Source organism: Rhinoraja longicauda, chromosome 3, assembly GCF_053455715.1.
Source record: "Rhinoraja longicauda isolate Sanriku21f chromosome 3, sRhiLon1.1, whole genome shotgun sequence".
NCBI classification, from domain to species: domain Eukaryota; kingdom Metazoa; phylum Chordata; class Chondrichthyes; order Rajiformes; family Arhynchobatidae; genus Rhinoraja; species Rhinoraja longicauda.
The window spans coordinates 99,402,410-99,423,782 of NC_135955.1; the positions used below are offsets into that span (position 1 = coordinate 99,402,410).

Below are 21,373 nucleotides of genomic sequence, written 5' to 3' on the forward strand. Positions count from 1 at the left end.
GATGTTTGGCGTCCGATGGGGCCTTGCACACCAGCCTATGAGTGAAGAACTCTCTGCGAAGCTTGGCGGGTGCAATGCCTGCGAGCACCGGCAGGAGATCCGTCGGAGTAGGGCGTAGGCAGCCAGTGATGATCCGCATAGTGTCGTTGAGGGTGGCGTCTAACTTGCTGGTATGAGCGCTGCGGCACCATGCTGGGGCGGTGTACTCAGCGGCGCTGCACACGAGTGCAAGAGCACTGGTTCGAAGAGTAGATGTCCTGGCGCCCCATGACGATCAGGCCAAGCAACGCAGGAGGTTGTTCCGTGCCGAGACTTTAGCACAGAGAGCTTCAAGGTGTTGCTTGTCGGTCAGCTGCCGATCTAGTTTCACTCCGAGGTATGTAGGAAATGGGTTGTAGTGTAGGGGTGACCCATTGAGGGTAACGGTTAGCTGGCGTTGAGCTTCCTTGTTGTTCAGGTGAAAGGCCGTTGTGGTGGTTTTTGCCACACTCAGTTTTAGTCTCCAGGTCTTAAGGTAGCCCGCGACAAGTTCCATATCTGCTGAGAGTACATCCTCAACATTTGACCAGCTCTTGTCCAAGTGCAGTAGGGCCAAGTCATCTGCGTATCCATACAGGCGCGAGGTCGTGCGTGGCAGGTCGCTGATATAGAGATTGAAGAGCATGGGGGCCAGTACCGAGCCTTGGGGGACTCCGTTTCTTAGGCGTAGCAGTCGGCTAGATTGTCCGTCGCTGGTCTTGAGTACAAAACTGCGGCCGGCAAGGATGTTGGCAAGGTACCGCACTAAATGACGGTCAGGGATGGTTCGGAGGAGCTTCAAGATCCCCCCAAACAATGACCATGGAGTCCGGAGAAGTCACTCTCTACCCTCAATACTTGGTCAGCGAGTTGCGTTTGTGCTTCACGTACTCAGGCTTGGGTGGGGATGTAAACTCCAGCGAGAATAAAAGAGGTAAATTCCCTCGGAGAGTAAAAGGGTTTGCAGTTTATAAAGAACGATTCTAGATTGGGGGAACAGAAGTTACACAGTACTGTGATGTAACTGCACCAGTCCTGGTTAGTGTAGAAGCATATTCCACGTCCTCTTGATTTTCCCGCTGCCTCTGCGTCGCGGTCCGCTCTGTGTAGTTGAAAGCCAGCCAGTTGCAGCGCGCTGCCCAAGGTCGACTCACACAGCCAGGTCTCAGTGAAGCCCAGGGCAGCGGCTCGAGAGAAGTCCTTGTCTTTTTTTGTTGTTTTTAAAAAAATCAAAAATATTTATTCAAATATTAAAATAATATATACAATATTCTTAAACTGTGGCCCCTTGTTCTGAACTCCCCCAACATTGGGAACATGTTCCCTGCCTCTAACGTGTCCAACCCCTTAATAATCTTAGACGTTTCGATAAGATCTCCTCTCATCCTCCTAAATTCCAGAGTATACAAGCCTAGTCGCTCCAGTCTTTCAACATACGACAGTCCAGCCATTCCGGGAATTAACCTAGTAAACCTATGCTGCACGCCCTCAATAGCAAGAATATCCTTCCTCAAATTTGGAGACCAAAACTGCACACAGTACTCCAGGTGCGGTCTCACTAGGGCCCTGTACAACTGCAGAAGGACCTCTTTGCTCCGATACTCAACTCCTCTTGTTATGAAGGCCAACATTCCATTGGCTTTCTTCACTGCCTGCTGTACCTGCATGCTTCCTCTCTCATGAAAGTGATCTTTGTGGAATTACTGCAGACAACACATTCAAATACGTACAAAACAGCAAGGAGCAGCACATCGTGGCAGCCATCGTCAGCCACAGAGCTCAAGTATGATTACATGATTACAACTGAGCCATTTACGGTGTGCAGGTATATGATAAGAGGAATAACGTTTAGTGCAAGATAAAGTCCAGTAAAGTCTGATTAAATGTAGTTTGAGGATCTCCAATGAGACTTCATAGCTCAGGACCGCTCTGATAGGATGGTTCAGTTAGTTGCCTGATAACAGCTGGGAAGAAACTGTGCCTGAATCTGGAGGTGTGCCTGAATCTGGAGGTATACCTGAATCTGGAGGTATACCTCTTGCCTGATGGGAAAGGGGAGAATAGGGAGTGAGACTCGCTCTTGATTATGCTACTGGCCTTGCCAAAGCAGCGTGAAGTGTAAAATGGCTTGTGTGATGGTCTGCAATTTCCTACGGACTTGGATGGAGCTGTTCCCAAGCCATGCCGTGATGCACCCCGATAAAATGCTTTCTACGGCGCTTGGTGTGGGAGTTGGCGAGAATTGTCGGGGACTTGCCGAATACCCTAAGCCTTCTAAGGAAGTAGAGGCATTGGCGTGCTTTCAAGTGGGGTGTATTAGTTTAGTTTAGTGCAGTGGCACAGCATGGAAACATGCCCTTAGTCCACACCAACCATCAATTCTTGTGTGAGAACCAATTCGATGCAATCTCACTTTCACGTCCACTCCAGACACACTCGGGGCAATTTCTGCCTCTCAACCTCCGCCTACGAAAGCAGGCAAAGGTAACTCATGTTCTAGATAAATATGTGAAATGCAACCCACTTCTCAGATCACAGCACACACCACAGATCACAGCACACCACCACAGGTCACAGCACACCACCACAGGTCACAGCACACCACCACAGGTCACAGCACACCACCACAGCTATCAGACGCTGGGATCTTTACTTCGGTATGTCAAATCCCATGATATTTATATACACTGTGCCTCATAATATTTTCTACCAGCTGTGTAAATATATTTTTGACTGATGTACAAGCTACTCACAGGCATCAAGTAGCACATTAACTCGTCTGATTATCCTGCAAAATAATAGTGCAGAGAACGCCCCATGGAAGAAATGTATTTTGGCAGCTTTCAGGGTCACTGGTATTCACAGGCTCAGCTTTCCTGACATACTGAATCCCAACCTATTTCAGAAAGCAACATATTGTGGGGGATGTGGGAGAGTTTGTTCACACTGAGGGCGCGTGGAGTCTGAGAAACACTGATGGAGGTTTGGTTAAGGCAGGAACGCTAACAACTTTTCAGTCAGAGAGTTGTAAATCTGTGGAATTCTCTGCCTCAGAAGGCAGTGGAGGCCAATTCTCTGAATGCATTCAAGAGAGAGCTAGATAGAGCCTTTAAGGATAGTGGAGTCAGGGGGTATGGGGAGAAGGCAGGAACGGGGTACTGATTGAGAATGATCAGCCATGATCACATTGAATGGCTGGCTCGAAGGGCCGAATGGCCTCCTCCTGCACCTATTGTCTATTGTCTATTGAAGCATTTGGACAAGCACGCAAATCACTATGGCTAGACTATTCTGGTGCAACTGGTAGAGTTGCTGCCTCACAGCGCCAGAGACCCGGGTTCGGCCCTCACCTTGAGCGCTGCCTGTATGGAGTTTGCCAGGTGCTCCGGTTTCCTCCCACATTCCCACATCCCCCCACGTCCCGAAGACATGCGGGTTTGTAGGTTAATTGGCTTCTGTAAATTCCCCCGAGTGTGTAGGGAGCAGATGCGAAAAGCGAGATAACATAGAGCTGGTGTGGATGGGTGATCAATGGTCTGCATGGACTCGGTGGGCCGAGTGGCCTATTTCCATGTTGCATCACTAAACTAAACTAGAGGTTCTGAAGGGATCACTGAAAATATTGAATCTGAGCGTTCATTTCAAGTAACAGCAAAGTAATGGTATCCAGCAAAGTACAATCAATGGGCTAAAGGAGATGGCAGGGCAAGGTTTTTATACTAAGAGGGGGGTGGGTGCCTGGAGTAGTGGTGACGTAGGAGTGGTGCTGCTAGGAGTGGTGGTGACGTAGGCAGGTACGATAGTGGAGTTTGAGAGGCTTTTAGACAGGCACACGGATACGGAAACATAGAAACATAGAAAATAGGTGCAGGAGTAGGCCATTCGGCCCTTCGAGCCAGCACCACCATTCAATATGATCATGGCTGATCATCCAACTCAGTATCCTGTACCTGCCTTCTCTCCATACCCCCTGATCCCTTTAGCCACAAGGGCCACATCTAACTCCCTCTTAAATATAGCCAATGAAATGGCCTCAACTACCTTCTGTGGCAGAGAATTCCACAGATTCACCACTCTCTGTGTGAAAAAAAAAATTCTCATCTCGGTCCTAAAAGACTTCCCCCTTATCCTTAAACTGTGACCCCTTGTTCTGGACTTCCCCAACATTGGGAACAATCTTCCCGCATCAAGCCTGTCCAACCCCCTAAGAATTTTATATGTTTCTATAAGATCCCCCCTCAATCTTCTAAATTCCAGCGAGTACAAGTCGAGTCTATCCAGCCTTTCTTCATATGAAAGTCCTGCCATCCCAGGAATCAATCTGGTGAACCTTCTCTGTACTCCCTCTTTGGCAAGAATGTCTTTCCTCAGATTAGGAGACCAAAACTGCACGCAATACTCCAGGTGTGGTCTCACCAATGCCCATATGCAGGGGATGGAGGGATTTGGATCATGTGCGGGCTGATGAAATCAGTTTACATTGGCACCATGACCAACACAGACATGGCTCCTCTACAGTACAGTTCTATGTTCTGTATTCTAGGACCTCTTACACCAAAACTCAAAATGTAAGCTGTGCAGAAACATTGTTGGATGTATTATTCCAGTCAACCATCTGAGCAAGTCCAGTGATACTTAGGATGATGTTGATATTTTATTGTCACATTACCTTTGTACCTGGGCACAGTGAAAATCTTTGTTTTGCATTGGGCCTTCCATCGCCCGGCTCGGCCGCGGGATGTTTCAGCACCCGGTGCGGCTCGGCCGCGGGGACTTGGGCGTGGGGAAGAGAGCGGAAGTTTTGTTGCCTCCATCACAGTGAGGGGGTGTTTGGAGTCACTGTGATGGATGTTTGTGTTGGGGTCATGTGTCTTGTGTTTCTTTTTTTTTTTTTTTGGTGACTGCTGGTAACGTAATTTTGTTCGGTACCTCGGTACCGAATGACAAATAAAGCTCTGTATTCTGAATTCTGTATTCTGATCCAGTAAAATCATGCTGTCGATAAGCACAATCATGGATAAGTTAAAAGTGCAACGATGGTAGCTTAATGGTAGACCTCACTGAGACAGTATGGTGGCGGCATGGTTTAAAACAATAACTGCAGATGCTGGTACAAATCGAAGGTATTTATTCACAAAATGCTGGAGTAATTCAGCAGGTCAGGCAGCATCTCAGGAGAGAAGGAATGGGTGAAGTTTCGGGTCGAGACCCTTCTTCAGGCATGGTGGCGCAGCGGTAGAGTTGCTGCCTTACAGCGAATGCAGCGCCGGAGACTCAGGTTCGATCCTGACTACAGGTGCTGTACTGTACGGAGTTTGTACGTTCTCCCCATGACCTGCGTGGGTTTTCTCCGAGATCTTCGGTTTCCTCCCACACTCCAAAGACGTACAGGTTTGTAGGTTAATTGGCTGGGCAAATGTCCCTAGTGGGTGTAGAATAGTGTAAATGTGCGGGGATCGCTGGGCGGCGCGGACCCGGTGGGCCGAAGGGCCTGTTTCTGCGCTGTATCTCTAAATCTAAAAATCTAAAAGTACACTAAGTGCCGCCACGTTTCTGCCGCCAACAAAGTTTTGAAGCTCTTAAGAGTGCAGTCTTGGTGGCACCGATCCTCTCCTCCTCCCGCCGCCATCTTGATAACGGCACTTTGAGTAGTGTCCTCTGCCATCACCGCCTCACTCCACCCTCCTTTCCGGTTCCCGGACTTCAGGGTGGAGCAGGAGATGAGCCTTAGATGACTCCAGGTGGGTCGCTCAGTTCCATGGTGGGTGAGCCAGTGACCTTCTGCCACCCCATGCGGCTGTCTGGGATGTGTTAAAAAGATATGCGTAGTCAGTTCCACTCTTTTCTCATCAGCTCATAAATTATAGCAGTATTAGGCCATTCGGCCCATTAGGTCCACTCTGCCATTCTATCATGGTTGATCCTGGAATGGCGGGACTGTCATATGTTGAAAGACTGGAGCGACTAGGCTTGTATACACTGGAATTTAGAAGGATGAGAGGGGATCTTATCGAAACGTATAAGATTATTAAGGGGTTGGACATGTTAGAGGCAGGAAACATGTTCGCAATGTTGGGGGAGTCCAGAACAAGGGGCCACAGTTTAAGAATAAGGGGTAGGCCATTTAGAACTGAGATGAGGAAAAACCTTTTCAGTCAGAGAGTTGTGAATCTGTGGAATTCTCTGCCTCAGAAGGCAGTGGAGGCCAATTCTCTGAATGCATTCAAGAGAGAGCTAGATAGAGCTCTTAAGGATAGCGGAGTCAGGGGGTATGGGGAGGAGGCAGGAACGGGGTACTGATTGAGAGTGATCAGCCATGATCACATTGAATGGCGGTGCTGGCTCGAAGGGCCGAATGGCCTCCTCCTGCACCTATTGTCTATCTATCTTTCCCTCTCATCCCCATTCTCCTGCTTTCTCCACATAACCCCTTGACACCCGTACTAATTAATCTATCAATCCCCGCCTTAAAAATACCCAATGACTTGGCCTCCACGGCCTTCTTAGCCACGTTGAGGTAATTTGCACATATCCTTGAACATCTACACCCTGGAGTTAAGGTTTCCTGTGGTTGCCAGCCAAAGGCAATATATATTGTGAAGATAGACACAAAATGCTGGAGTAACTCAGCGGGTCAGGCAGCATCTCAGGAGAGAAGGAATGGGTGATGTTTCGGAGAGGGGGAGGTGGAGGAGTACACTGGTACGATTGAATCAAAGTGCTAAAACAACTTTAGTGAGCGAAGAAATGAAAAAGGAAAAAAAAGTTTTGAATAAAAGGCCATGCAAAAGTATAAAGAATGGTGCTGGTTCAAGAGGCAAGAAGTGATACAAATAAGATCAAAGGAAGATGGGTACATGGTAATATTTTGCACATTATAAACAAGGAACTGCAGATGCTGGCTTATTAACAAGGACACAAAATGCTGGAGTAACTCAGCGGGTCAGGCAGCATCCCCGAAGAACATAGATAGGTCAGAACACTTCTTCAGAAAATGGGTTCCAATCCCAATTGTCACCCATCCATGTTTTCCATAAACGCTGCCTGACCAATTGAGTAACTCCAGCACTTTGTGTCTTCTTTTGTGAACCAGCATCTGCAGTTCCTTGTTGCAACACGTTGCTGATGTGAATGCGGGTTTGTTTGGTAACTGAGACAGAGTTTATATTTCCCCTGCTTTTGCTGTAGGATTTTGGGCCCGTGAAGTTGGAAAGATGATCGGGCTGGATCACCCCCTTGTACCCGTCCACCATCAGTACATTATCACGGCAACAGTTCCAGAGGTGAAATCACTGAAACAAGAGCTTCCCGTTCTCCGTGACCTGGAAGGCTCGTACTATCTGCGCCAGGAACGTGATGGTCTTCTATTTGGTCCCTATGAAGATAAGGAGAAGATGAAGATACAGGACTCTTGGTTAAAGGATGGTGTCCCACCAGGTAAAAGAGCATGTTATGGTTTGACTTAATAGTATCAGTTACACGCTATAATACATTATACGACAAACATTGAAAGAGAAAAAGCACCCACATAACTGGTGGACAGTGGTGCAGCTGGTAGACCTGCTGCCTCACACACCCCCCCCTCCCCCCCCCCCCCCCCCCCCCCCCGAGACGTGGGTTCGATCCTGACCTCGGGTACTGTCTGTGTGGAGTTTGCATGATTTCACTGTGACCATGTGGGTTTCCTCCTGGTGCCCCGGTTTCCTCCCACATCCCAAAGGCGTAGGCTGATTGGATGCTGTAAATTGTCCCTGGTATGCAGGGAATGGATGCGAAAATGGGAAAACATAGAACTAGTGTGAATAGACGATTGATGGTTGGCGTGGGCTGAATGGCCTGTTTCCATGTTGTATACATAGAAGTATGAAAATGCACACCTCCGGATTCACGAACAGTTTCTTCCCAGCTGTTATCAGGCAACTGAACCATCCTACCACAACCAGAGAGCAGTCGTGAACTACGATCTATCCCTCTGGAGACCCTCGGACTTTGATCTTTGATGAGACTTTACTGGCTTTATCTTGCATTAAACTTTATTCCCTTATCATGCATCTGTACACTGTGAATGGCTCAATTGTAATCAGGCATTGTCTTTCCGCTGACTAGTTGGCATAGACAAAACTATTAACTGAACTAAACTAAACTATTTGCTTGAATGGGGAAAAAAATTAAACACAATACACCTGTCCTTCATCTGTTTATGTTCATAAGTTATAGGAGCAGAATTAGGCCATTCGCCCCATCAAGTCTACCCCGCCATTCAATCATGGCTGATCTATCTTTTTCTCTCAACCCCATTTTCCTGCCTTCACCCCATAACCCCTGACAGCCTTAGTAATCTGTTTTCTTTTTGAAAATAATCATCGTGTGATTGGGATGACGCTGATGAAAACAGCCTTATTTTTCATTTTTCTGGCTTCAGTCCAGTGACCATCCCAACCTGGTAATAATTCCCTGTCACGAATTGATGCCCGCTGGCAATCTTAACCCAACCCAGCTCGCACTGTCAGTCCAGCACGAGCTAATTGTTGCTAGCAGCATTGATTCAAAACAGTTCTTTTGTCAGCTTAAACCTGAATTCTGCCCTCACCAGCATGGCGTTGTAAGTGTGTGTCAGTAAACAACTTTACTTTGGTTTGTTTCGTTTATTGTCACGATTAGCGAGGTACAGTGAAAAGCGAAAAGACAATACATGATTACAATCAAGCTGTCCACAGTGCACAGATACAGGGAATAATGTTTAGTGCAAGATAAAGTCCAGTAAAGTCTGAATAGAGAGTTGACTTTAGCTTATTGTCACGTGTACCGAGATACAGTGAAAAGCTTTTTTTGTTGCGTGCTATCCAGTCAACGAAAATACTACACATGATTACAATCAAGCTGTGCACAGTGTGCAGATGCAGGATAAAGAGAATAACATTTAGTGCAAGGTAAAGACCAGTAAAGTCTGATTACAGATAGTCCGTGGGTCTCCAATGAGGTAGATGGTAGGTCAGGACCTCTTTCTAGTTGGTAGACACAAAATGTGGAAGTAACTCAGCGGGTCAGGCAGCATCTCGGGAGAGAAGCAATGAATGACGTTTCGGGTTGAGATCCTTCTTCAATCTGAAGAAGGGTTTCGACCCGAAACGTCACCCATTCCTTCTCTCCCGAGATGCTGCCTGACCTGCTGAGTTACTCCAGCATTTTGTGTCTACCTTCGATTTTAACCAACATCTGCAGTTTTTTTTCCTACCTCTCACTAGTTGGTTCAGTTGCCTGATAACAGCGGGGGGGAAAACTGTCCCTGAATCTGGAGGTGTGTGTTTTCACACTTCTCATGATTGGATACCGAAGGGACTCATCAATATAGACAATAGGTGCAGGAGGAGGACATTCGGCCCTTCGAGCCAGCACCGCCATTCAATGTGATCATGGCTGATCATTCTCAATCAGTACCCCGTTCCTGCCTTCTCCCCATACCCCCTGACTCCGCTATCCTTAAGAGCTCTATCTAGCTCTCTCTTGAATGCATTCAGAGAATTGGCCTCCACTGCCTTCTGAGGCAGAGAATTCCACAGATTTACAACTCTCTGATTGAAAACGTTTTTCCTCATCTCAGTTCTAAATGGGCTACCCCTTATTCTTAAACTGTGGCCCCTTGTTCTGGACTCCCCCAACATTGGGAACATGTTTCCTGCCTCTAACGTGTCCAACCCCTTAATAATCTTATACGTTTCGATAAGACCTCCTCTCATCCTTCTAAATTCCAGTGTATACCAGCCTAGTCGCTCCAGTCTTTCAACATATGATAGTCCCGCCATTCCGGGAATTAACCTGCGACTAATCTGCGTGAAAGTATTTAATTTTTTAACCCGTGGCATGTCAACAGTATTTCTAGAGTTCCACTTATCAGCTATGCACATAGCAGCTATGTCATGATGTTTGAGTACTCTTCTGCATCATGATCTGTTCCAGGATTTGGGAAGGAACTTTTTGAATCGGATTTGGATAGAATCATGGATAATGTCGAGGTTGCAATGGAAATAGTGCCAGTTTTGAAAAAAGCAGACATAATAAACATAATATCAGGTCCCATCACGTACACACCCGATATACTTCCCATGGCTGGACCCCATCAAGGTGTGCGGAACTACTGGGTGGCGATTGGCTTTGGGTAGGTACCCTTTTCTGTTTCTTCTCGATCGCCTTCATTAATATATTCATTCATTCATCAATGAGTTCAGACACAATGGCAAAGGTTGTCCCCTTTGGAGAAATCCTGGCACAAACAGTTTCTGCCAGATGAGAGGATAGCATAGTTAAAACCTGTCCCATGTATTTTAAGGGCCTGTCCCACTTGGGCGATTTTTTAATAATAATAATAATAATAATAATAATACATTACATTTGTATAGCGCTTTTCTAGGCACTCAAAGACGCTTTACAGGGTAAATAAGACATAAAAATAAATAAATAAACGAACAGAAAAGGAAGAATAAGGTGAGGTGACGGTCAGTGGTTGAAGGCAGTGTTGAACAGGTGAGACTTCAGTGATGTTTTGAATGTGGTGAGTGAGGAGGAGTCTCTGATGGTTTGGGGTAGTGAGTTCCAGAGGGTGGGAGCAACGATGGAGAAAGCCCTGTCCCCCCAGGATAGAGTTTGGTCCGGATGGGGGGGGACAGGAGGTTAGCAGCAGCAGAGCGGAGGGTGCGGGTGGGAGTGCGTCTGTGGAGGAGGTCAGTCAGGTAGGATGGGGCCAGATTATGGAGGGCTTTGTAGGTCATGAGGAGGATTTTAATGGCGGCTGCCGGCGACTGTCAAAGTCGTAGCAGATCGCCGAAAAAATCAACCCTACGACAATGTCCACGACAATGTCCACGACAACCTACCACATAGGGGACGGCAAGCTGACGACAACCGGCGACTCAGTCTTCGCTACCTAGGACGTCCACCCAGACAACTGACGCAAAACCTGCACTTATGTGGAGGTGTCACAAGCACAACTCACACGCGAACAAACCGACAGCAAGGTCCGTCTCAGCCGTCGCCGAGAAATTTCATACCGGTTGATTTCTCAGCGACGCGCCGAGATCCACTACGATTCTTTGAAGACTCCTCATGATCATGCCCGCGACACCCCGGTGAACTGTCGGCGACAGCCTAGTCACCGGCAGTCGCCTTAAAATCGCCTAAGTGGGACAGGCCCTTAAACCTCTGCGTCCATCAATATATACAGTCTTGGAAGTAATTGCAGATGCTGGTTTATAGCGAAAATAGACACCGAATGTTGGAGTAACACAGCCTGCCCTGATTTGTTCTGGCCTTTTCTCGCCTCCAGTTTATTTCCTCTCAATGACCGCATGGGTTTCTTCCAGGTGCTCCGGTTTCCTCCCACACCCCAAATGCATGCGGGTTTGTAGGTTAATTGGCCGCTGTAAATTTCCCCTAATGCATCGGGGCTGAATGAGGAAGTGGTACAACACAGCACTAGTGTGAACGGGTGATTGATGTTCGGCGTGGACTCGATGGGCAGAAGGGCCTGTTTCCATGCTGTATCTTTCAATCAGTTCAGTCGATCAAACTCCCATCTTGAATAAGTTTCATACATGCAATGCTGAAGTTTTGATCTCTCAGGGGCCCTTGCATTGTCACTGTCAGAATTTCAAGAACCACGGACAAAGTGACAGAAATAGTTGTCAAAGCTCAAAATGGAGTAACTGAAGTGGAAGCATTGGAAGCCCAGGCGGTTAAAGTCAGAGACAAGCTCACTCTAATGCATAAACATGAGAAAACCCACGAAGCGCCGGTTGACATGTTTGATAACTGAAAATGATACAATAATCTTAACATGCTTGATATCCCAGAGAAAGCAAAGGGATTCAGCCCTCCCTGTGGAATAAGACATCTGCAAAGCTTTGCAGTTTGAAGATTGAGCAGGAAGATATTTATCATACTGTCATGCAGATCTTCATTTACTTTGATTTATGGGAGATTTGCTTCACTCTTCCAAACCGTTTCAGATGAATGTACGTCAAATCTTATATATGTAATTCTGATTGAAAATGCACTTAAAGGAGATGTGTGATGTCTACACTCCCTTGGTAAGGCCAGCAAATTGTTGTGGTGAAAATCTTCATCAGGTGGTTTTCAGACATGGGCGTGAGAGGATGAGATAAAGGCAGAGGCTCAAAGGTGAAGCCAGGTAAGGATATGGAGATATATTTGAATCGAATATTCCCTTTTGACATTATTCCAAGCATCTGGAGTACTATTCAGACACTGCATGCTGAATTATCGTTTGGGCCCTTCAATATATTTCCTGGCAAGCTTTTGAGAACTGTTTTTATTCAGAGCCCACAAGGAGACGAGGAAGCAACAAATCTTAGCATATTTGAGCACATAAATCTTGGCCATTTCTACTTTACACAGAAGCTTTCTGGACACGGTGGCACAGTGGTGCAGTGGTAGAGTTAGACAATAGACAATAGAAAATAGGTGCAGGAGAAGGCCATTCGGCCTTACAGCGCCAGGTCCCAGGTTTGATCCTGTCTGTACAGAGCTTATATGAATCTCCCTGTGACCACATGGGTTTTCTACGGATGCTCCGGTTTCCTTGTTCATTCTGAAGACATGCAGGTTTGTACGTTAATTGGTTTCTGTAAATTGAACCTAGTGTGTAGGATAGAACTAGTGTACGGGTGATTGCCGGTCGGCACAGACTCGGTAGACTGAAGGGCCTGTTTCCACTGTATCTCTAAACTAAACTAAACTTCGCTGAAGGACTTGCATACCAATGGAGAAGGCTTCAATGGAGAAGGATTCCTCAATATAGATTTTGTAGATAGCATGGTTGAGGGAGTCTTAATTATGGTGATAGATCTCTATGCATCTCATGGATGTGGATGATGAAAAACAGATTGTTATCCATTTCCACTTTAATGGCGTAAAAATGACCATCTGTCAGCTTCTCTGCCTTGGAGAAACTGCCTTGATATTGTCGCTGGATTTAGGCCTCCATGATACCATACCATTGTCCTTGATTATTGACCCCACATGTGGATATTTGAGAGCAACCAGTGCATAAATCTTAATTTGAAACTGGTAACTTAAAGAAGGTGCCCGCGCGACTCTCTTTTACATTAACAAATCAGAAAATAGTTTACTTTCCGTTCATTTTTGAGATACTACATGGAAACAGGCCCTTTGGTCCACCGATTCTGTGCTGACCAGCGATCACCCCGTATACCGGCACTATCCTGCACACGAGGGACAATTTACAGAAGCCAATTAAACTACAGACCCGTACGTCTTTGGAGTGTGGGAGGAGATCGGAGCACCCGGAGAAAACCCACATGGTCACAGGGAGAACGTACAAACCCCATACAGACAGCACCCCAGAGTCAGGATTGAACCCTGGTCTCTGGCGCTGTAAGGCAGCAGCTCTACCACTGCGCCACCGTGCCGCTCGTTCTTAACAACACCCAGTAATGGATAGATCAGAGTTTTTGTCAACCACCTTCTGGAAGTCCACATGACTAAGATTCATGATATTTTTCAAAATAGTTGAGACGATTAACCCTTAAATTTTAGGACTTAACCGTTGGGGTTCAAGTGACTGATTCATTTTTGGCAGAGAATTCTAAGGGGAGACAAACTAGAGACATTATCCCAAGTAATAAAGATGTGGAAGGTGTTAAGGCAATCAAGATACTAACTTAAACTTATAATAATAATAATAATAATAAGCATTTATTTTATATAGCGCCTTATCAGGTGCTCAAAGCGCTTTACAGAAACAGTCATAACATAAAAACAAACAGACAAACTATCCTAACGGAAAAGCGGCGAATAAACAACGCCAGCGTCCTCTCACGTCAGGGTCCGGCAGTAGACAACAAAAAGCACAGGACACACAGATACAATTTTTACACAAACAGCCATCACAGTGATTGCTCTAGGCATACCCTCACTGTGATGGAAGGCAAAGAAAAGTCTTATCTCCTCCTCATTCTTCTCCCGTGGTGCCACGAGGCGATCGAGGCTCCCAACTTTTTGAAGCCCCCACCGGGCGATGGAAAGTCCCAGGGCCGAGCCGAGCCGAGCAGGCCGATGAAAGTCCTGAGCCCCCACCGGGCAATGGAAAGTGCCGCGGCCAGGCCACGCAGGGCGATGAAGGGCCTGCGAGCGGGTCGATCGTACCTCACGCTTCGGATCGGTCGAAGCTGCTACGGCTGGAGCTCCCAAAAACCGGTCGCCAGCCAGGGACCTGCGAACTCCCGATGTTGCGGTCTGCAGGGCCCACGGCCGAAGCCTCCGAGATGGTAAGTCCAGGCCCTGCGACCGGAGTCTTCAAGGTCGATCCCAGCTGGAGGCCGCCGACTCCACGATGTTAGGCCGTAGTGCGAACGGAGATACGACACGGTAAAGGTCGCATCTCCGTTGAGGAAGAGATTAGAAAAAAGGTTTCCCCCAACCCCCCCACCAACCCCCCCACATACACAGAGTTAAAAATAGAACAAAACGTACATTAAACGATGACAATAGACAAAAAACAAAAAAAAGACAGAGAGACTGCCGGTGAGCCGCAGCTGCAGAACACAGCCACACCCACAAAATAAACTTAGGCCTCCATGAAACAAGTAAGGTTATACCAAAATAAACATTTTTGACAAGATTATGAATGTTTGGCAAAGACCTCCAGAAAAGACGGTTTACGGTCATTTTACGCCATTAAAGTGGAAATGGATAACAATTTGTTTTTTATCATCCACATCCTTGATATGCATAGAGATATAGAAACATAGAAACATAGAAAATAGTTGCAGGAGGCCGTTTGGCCCTTTGAGCCAGCACCGCCATTCATTGTGATCATGGCTGATCATCAACAATCAGTAACCCATGCCTGCCTTCTCCCCATGTCCTATGATTCCACTAGCCCCTAGAGCACTATCTAACTCTCTTATAAATTCATCCAGTGAATTGGCCACTACTGCCTTCTGTGGCAGAGAATTCCACAAATTCACAACTCTCTGGGTGAAAAAGTTTCTCCTCACCTCAGTTTTAAATGGCCTCCCCTTTATTCTTAGACTGTGGCCGCTGGTTCTGGACTCCCCCAACATTGGGAACATTTTTCCTTCATCTAGCTTGTCCAGTCCTTTTATTTCACCATAATTAAGATTCCCTCAACCATGCTATCAAGAAATCTATATTGTGAGGTGTATACTCCTTCAACATCGCATGCAAATCCTTCAATGAAGTCTGGAAAGCTTCTGTGCAAATTAGTAATGGCCAAGATTTATGTACTCACATATGCTTCGAGTTGCTATTTGATATTAATCAACTGAGCTAGCATGAATTACTGGCAGACGCAAAATGCTGGAGTAATTCAGCGGGACAGGCAGCATCTCTGGAAAGAAGGAATGGGTGATGTCATCCATTCCTTCTCTCCAGAGATGCTACCTGTCCCGCTGAGTTACTCCAGCATTTTGTGTCTACCTTCGATTTAAACCAGCATCTGCAGTTCTTTCCTACACATGACACTGGCATATTCCTTCTGCTGACTTTCTGTTATCATATCATATCATATATATACAGCCGGAATCAGGCCTTTTCGGCCCACCAAGTCCGTGCCGCCCAGTGATCCCTGTACATTAACACTATCCTACACCCACTAGGGACAATTTTTACATTTACCCAGCCAATTAACCTACATACCTGTACGTCTTTGGAGTGTGGGAGGAAACCGAAGATCTCGGAGAAAACCCACGCAGGTCACGGGGAGAACGTACAAACTCCTTACAGTGCAGCACCCGTAGTCAGGATCGAACCTGAGTCTCCGGCGCTGCATTCGCTGTAAAGCAGCAACTCTACCGCTGCGCTACCGTGCCGCCCGTTGTTTAAGTTAGGACACAAATTGGGCATTAACCTGTAAGGTTGGTACTGAGCAAATTTGAGGTGTCAGGTGACGAGTTGAAAGAAAGAGTAAGGATTAACGGGTCGCTTTCAGAATGGCAGGCAGTGACTAGTGGGGTGCCACGAGGCTCAGTGCTGGAACCACAGCTATTTACAATATATATTAATGATTTTGATGAAGGAATTAAAAGTAACATTAGCAAATTTCCAGATGACACAAAGCTGGGTGCGAGTGTGAACTGCGAAGAGGATGCTATGAGGATGCAGGGTGACTTGGATAGGTTGGATGAGTGGGCAGATGCATGGCAGATGCAGTATAATGTGGATAAATGTGAGGTTATCCACTTAGGTGGCAAGAACAAGAAGGCAGATTATTATCTGAATGGTGTCAGATTAGGAAAAGGGGAAGCGCAACGAGACCTGTGTGTCCTTGTACATCAGTCACTGAAAGTAAGCATTCAGGTACAGCAGGCAGTGAAGAAAGCTAATGCATGTTGGCCTTCATAACGAGAGGATTTGAGAATAGGAGCAACGAGGACCTTCTGCAGTTGTACAATCTCCTGGTGAGACCACAGCTGGAGTATTGTGTGCAGTTTTGATCGCCTAATTTGAGGAAGGACATTGTTGCTATTGAGGGAGTGCAGCGTAGGTTCACGAGGTTAATTCCCGGGATAGCAGGACTGTCATATGATGAAAGAATGGACAACTGGGCTTGTATTCACTGGAATTTAGAAGGATGAGAGGGGATCTTATAGAAACATATAAAATTATTAAGGGATTGGACAAGCTAGATGCAGGAAACATGTTCCCGATGTTGGGGGAGTCCAGAACCCAGGGGCCACACTTTAGGAATAAGGGGTAGGCCATGTAGAACTGAGATGAGGAAAAACGTTTTCACCCAGAGAGTTGTGAATCTGTGGAATTCTCTGTCTTGGAAGGCAGTGGAGGCCGATTCACTGGATGCATTCATAAGAGAGTTGGATAGAGCTTTTAGAGCTAGCGGAATCAAGGGCTATGGGGAGAAGGCAGGAACGGGGTACTGATTGTGGATGATCACCCATGATCACATTGAATGGCTGTGCTGGCTCGAAGGGCCGAATGGCCTATTCCTGCACCTATTGTCTATGTTTCTATGTTTCTGTGTCTATGTGTCTATGTTTCTATGACTACCCAAACCTAGGTCCAAATAATAATTCAGGTTGACGAGTTAAACAGGAGCAGTTCTCTGGGATATTGACCTGGACAGTTCAAATATTGGACAACAGAATCTAAACCCAATTTTCATTCCTAACGGACCTTGGGATCTCAAAGATATCATGCTTATTCTCTCCCCAAAGGCAGTAGATACAAGTCAGTCATTTGATTTCTTATGATTGCGCTTTTGATTCCTCATTAGATTGCAGATCGCTGAGTTAGTTCAGGTCAGTTTCAGTTTAGTTTACTGCCACATGTACCGAGGTTCAGTGAAAAGCTTTTTGGTGCATGCTAACCAGTCAGCAGAAAGACAATGCATGATTACAATCGACCCATTTACAGTGTAAAGATACACGAATGAGGGAATAACCTTTAGTGCACGGTAAAGCCAGCAAAGTCTGATCAAGGATAGTCCGAGGGTCATCAAAGAGTTACGTCAACATTTTGTGGTTTTGCCCACAGTGACCCAGGTTTCAGAATCTCCACTTAGTATCTGCTTCTATTGGCATGGTAAGATCTATTGAAAACAAAGTAAGATATGCCAGCTTGCTGGAGAGAGATAGTGGGTGTGGACTGATGGGTGAAGTACTCCATTGGGGCGGGTTGCCTTCATTGCTTCCCTGACTGGGGAAGCTACTATGACTACTAAGACAGGAATATGGTGTGTGAGAGAGAGCAGAGACCGTAGTATTGTGTGGGGATAGGAAGGAGGAAGACCTGTGTGATCTCCCGGACAAGTTTCGATCGCCTAGCTTGGGGTCAGAGAGGAATTTCCCGGATTTTTTTTTCCAAATTGGCCTGGGTTTTTTATCCGTTTTTTCGCCTCTCCCAGGAGATCACTCAGTTCTTTTGGGTGGGCGGTTGGAGCAGTTGGAGTAGCGTCCGGGCGGTAGTTTTTGGAAACCGAGCACGGGGCTTTGTTCTTACAGACGCCCAGGAGCGGTTGGAGCGGTTGGAGCAGACCACTCTGCAACGTTCCCAGTTAAGGGGGAGTATGAGTGCTAGGGCAGTTTATTGTTCTGGGTGTCGGATGTGGGGAATCTGGGAGTCTGATAGTCTTCCAGACATCCACATCTGCGCCAGGTGCGACAAGATGGGGCTCCTAAGGGACCATATTAGGAACCTGGAGCGGCAGATTGTTGACGTCTGTCTGGTCAGGGAGAGTGAGGAGGTTATAGAGAGGAGTTATAGAGAGGTGGTCACTCCAAGACCAAGGGAGGTAGACAAGTGGGTTACGGTTAGGGGGGCCAAGGTGCAGAGGCAGGGACTAGAGAGTACCCTAGTGGATGTACCCCTTGGCAATAAATACTCCTGTTTAGGTACTGTTGGGGAGTACAGCCTACCTGGGGGCAACGACGGTGCCCGGGCCTCTGGCACGGAGTCCGGCCCTGTTGCTCAGAAGGGTAGGGAAAGGAAGAAGAGAGCGATAGTGATAGGGTACTCTATAGTGAGGGGGTCAGATAGGCGATTCTGTGGACGCAGTCGGGAGACCCGGATGGTCTGTTGCCTCCCTGGTGCCAGGGTCAAGGATGTCAGGGAACAGCTGCAGGGCATCCTGAAGGTGGAGGGGAACCAGTCAGAGGTCATTGTACACATTGGAACCAACGACATTGGTAAAACGAGGGATGAGGTCCTGAAACAACAATTTAGGGAGCTAGGTGGAGGATTGAAGTGCAGGACCTCTAAGGTTGTAATCTCTGGATTACTCCCTGTGCCACGAGCTAGTGAGTATAGAAATAGGAGGATAGAGCAGCTTAATGCGTGGCTCAGGAGTTGGAGCAGGGGGGAGGGATTCGTTTTTCTGGATAATTGGGCCTGTTTCTGGGAAAGGTGGGAACGGTATAGGCCGGACGGTCTCCACCTTAACCAGAGGGGGACCAATATCCTGGCGGGGAGGTTTGCTAGCACTGTTGGGGAGGGTTTAAACTCATTTGGCAGGGGGTTGGGATACAGCATGGAGCTAGTATAGGGGGTGAGGAGAAGGTAAATATAGAGGAAAAAACTGGTCAGATTGGGAGGCAGAACAAGAATGCCCCAGCACAATGGGGTAGGGCAAGTCGGAACGGCATTTATTTTAATGCAAGGAGTATTGGAAGCAAGGGGGATGAATTGAAGGTGTTACTGAACACATGGGAGTACGACATTGTTGCCATTACGGAAACATGATTGAAGGAAGGGCAGGACTGGCAGCTCAATATTCCAGGGTATAGAATCTTCAGGAGAGACAGAGAGCAGGGAAAAAGGGGAGGGGGTGTTGCAGTATTAATCAAAGAATCTATTTCTGCTGTAAGAAGGGATGACATATTAGCGGGTTCCTCAAATGAGGCTATTTGGGTGGAATTGAGAAATAGAAAAGGGGCATGCACCTTACTGGGTGTATACTACAGACCCCCAAACAGTCAGAGGGAAATAGAAGAACATATTTGTAGGCAAATCTCGGAGGTGTGTGAAAACAACAGGGTAGTAATAGTAGGGGATTTCAACTTCCCGAATATTGATTGGGATAGCCAAAGTGTCAAGGGCCCTGAGGGTGCAGAGTTCCTAAGGGTCATCCAGGAGGGCTTTTTGAGCCAATATGTTGAAAGTCCAACAAGGGAGGGGGCGGTATTGGACTTAATCTTGGGAAATGAGGCCGGACAGGTGGCTGAAGTGTCAGTAGCAGAGCACTTTGGTGACAGTGATCACAATTCAGTGATATTTAAGGTGGTAATGGAAAAGGATAAAGAGGGACCAGAGGGAAAATTTCTAAATTGGGGCAAGGCCGATTTTAATCTGATAAGGCAGAAGTTGGCCCTGGTGGACTGGGATCAGCTTCTCGTGGGGAGGACCGCATCAGAACAGTGGGAGTTATTCAAAGGAATAATTGAAAAAGTACAGAGGAAGCATGTTTCCCTAAAGTTTAAGGGTGGGCCAAACAAGTCCAAAGAACCTTGGATGTCGAACGATATAGTAGGATTGATTCGAAAAAAAAGGGGGGCTTTTGGAAGGCATAAAGAACGTAAGGCACAGACATCATTAGAGGAATACAGAAGGTGTAGGGCGGTTCTTAAAAAAGAAATTAGGAGAGCAAAAAGGGGCCATGAGATAGCACTAGCGGGCAAAATAAAAGAAAATCCCAAAGTGTTCTATAAGTATATCAAGGGTAAGAGGATAACGAGGGAAAGAGTGGGGCCCATCAGGGACCATAGTGGAAAGCTGTGTGTGGAGCCAGAGGATGTAGGAGATGTTTTAAATTAATTTTTTGCACCTGTTTTTACGAGGGAGGAGGGCGATGCGGACTTAGAAATGGAGCAGGAGGGTTGTGATGTTCTTGAGCATATTGCTATTGACAGGGAGGCGGTGCTGGAGGCTCTGGCAGGCTTAAAAGTGGATAAGTCTCTGGGCCCTGACGAGATGGATACCAGGATGCTGAGAGAGGCAAGGGAGGAGATTGCGGGGGCTCTGGCACAAATTTTCAGAGCCTCTCTTGCAACAGGGGATGTACCGGAGGACTGGAGGATAGCTAATGTGGTGCCATTATTTAAAAAGGGCAGTAGAGATAAACCTGGGAACTACAGGCCGGTGAGTCTGACATCGGTGGTGGGGAAGCTGCTAGAAAAGATTCTGAGGGACAGAATCAGTCTTCAATTGGAGGATCGAGGGTTAATTAAGGATAGTCAACATGGCTTTGTTAATTAAAGGTCGTGTCTGACTAACTTGATTGAATTTTTTGAAGGGGTGACCAAGGAGGTAGATGGGGGTAGTGCAGTGGATGTGGTAAACACGGATTTCAGTAAGGTTTTTGACAAGGTCCCACACAGGAGACTGGTCAAGAAGGTAAGAGCCCATGGGATCCAGGGCACCTTGGCAAAATGGATAAAAAACTGGCTTAGTGACAGAAGGCAGAGGGTGATGGTAGAAGGTTGCTTCTGTGACTGGAGGTCGGTGTCCAGTGGGGTGCCGCAGGGATCGGTGTTGGGTCCCTTACTGTTTGTAATCTACATTAATGATCTGGATGTCAACGTACAGGGCATGATCAGCAAGTTTGCAGATGACACAAAGTTAGGGAGGTGGTGAATAGCGAGGAAGGGATCTGCAAGCTGCAGGAAGATATAGATGAGATGGTCAGATGGGCGGAGCAGTGGCAGATGGAATTTAATCCTGAAAAGTGCGAGGTGATGCACTTTGGCAGAAATAACTTGGAGAGGGAGTACACCATGAATGGAAGGACCCTAAGGAAGACAGGGGTACAGAGGGACCTTGGAGTACAGGTACACAAGTCCTTGAA

General features: G+C 46.9%; 1 protein-coding gene across 1 annotated transcript in view; it reads left to right on the forward strand.

Annotated features, from left to right (window-relative positions):
* The window catches only part of dmgdh (dimethylglycine dehydrogenase), an 86,672-nt gene that overhangs the window by 34,595 nt on the left and 30,704 nt on the right, over positions 1 to 21,373 (forward strand). The window contains exons 6-7 of the mRNA XM_078396744.1: positions 7,207 to 7,455; positions 9,976 to 10,174. Of these exons, the coding sequence (XP_078252870.1) occupies positions 7,207 to 7,455; positions 9,976 to 10,174 (448 nt within the window). The remainder of the gene's footprint in view (positions 1 to 7,206; positions 7,456 to 9,975; positions 10,175 to 21,373) is intronic.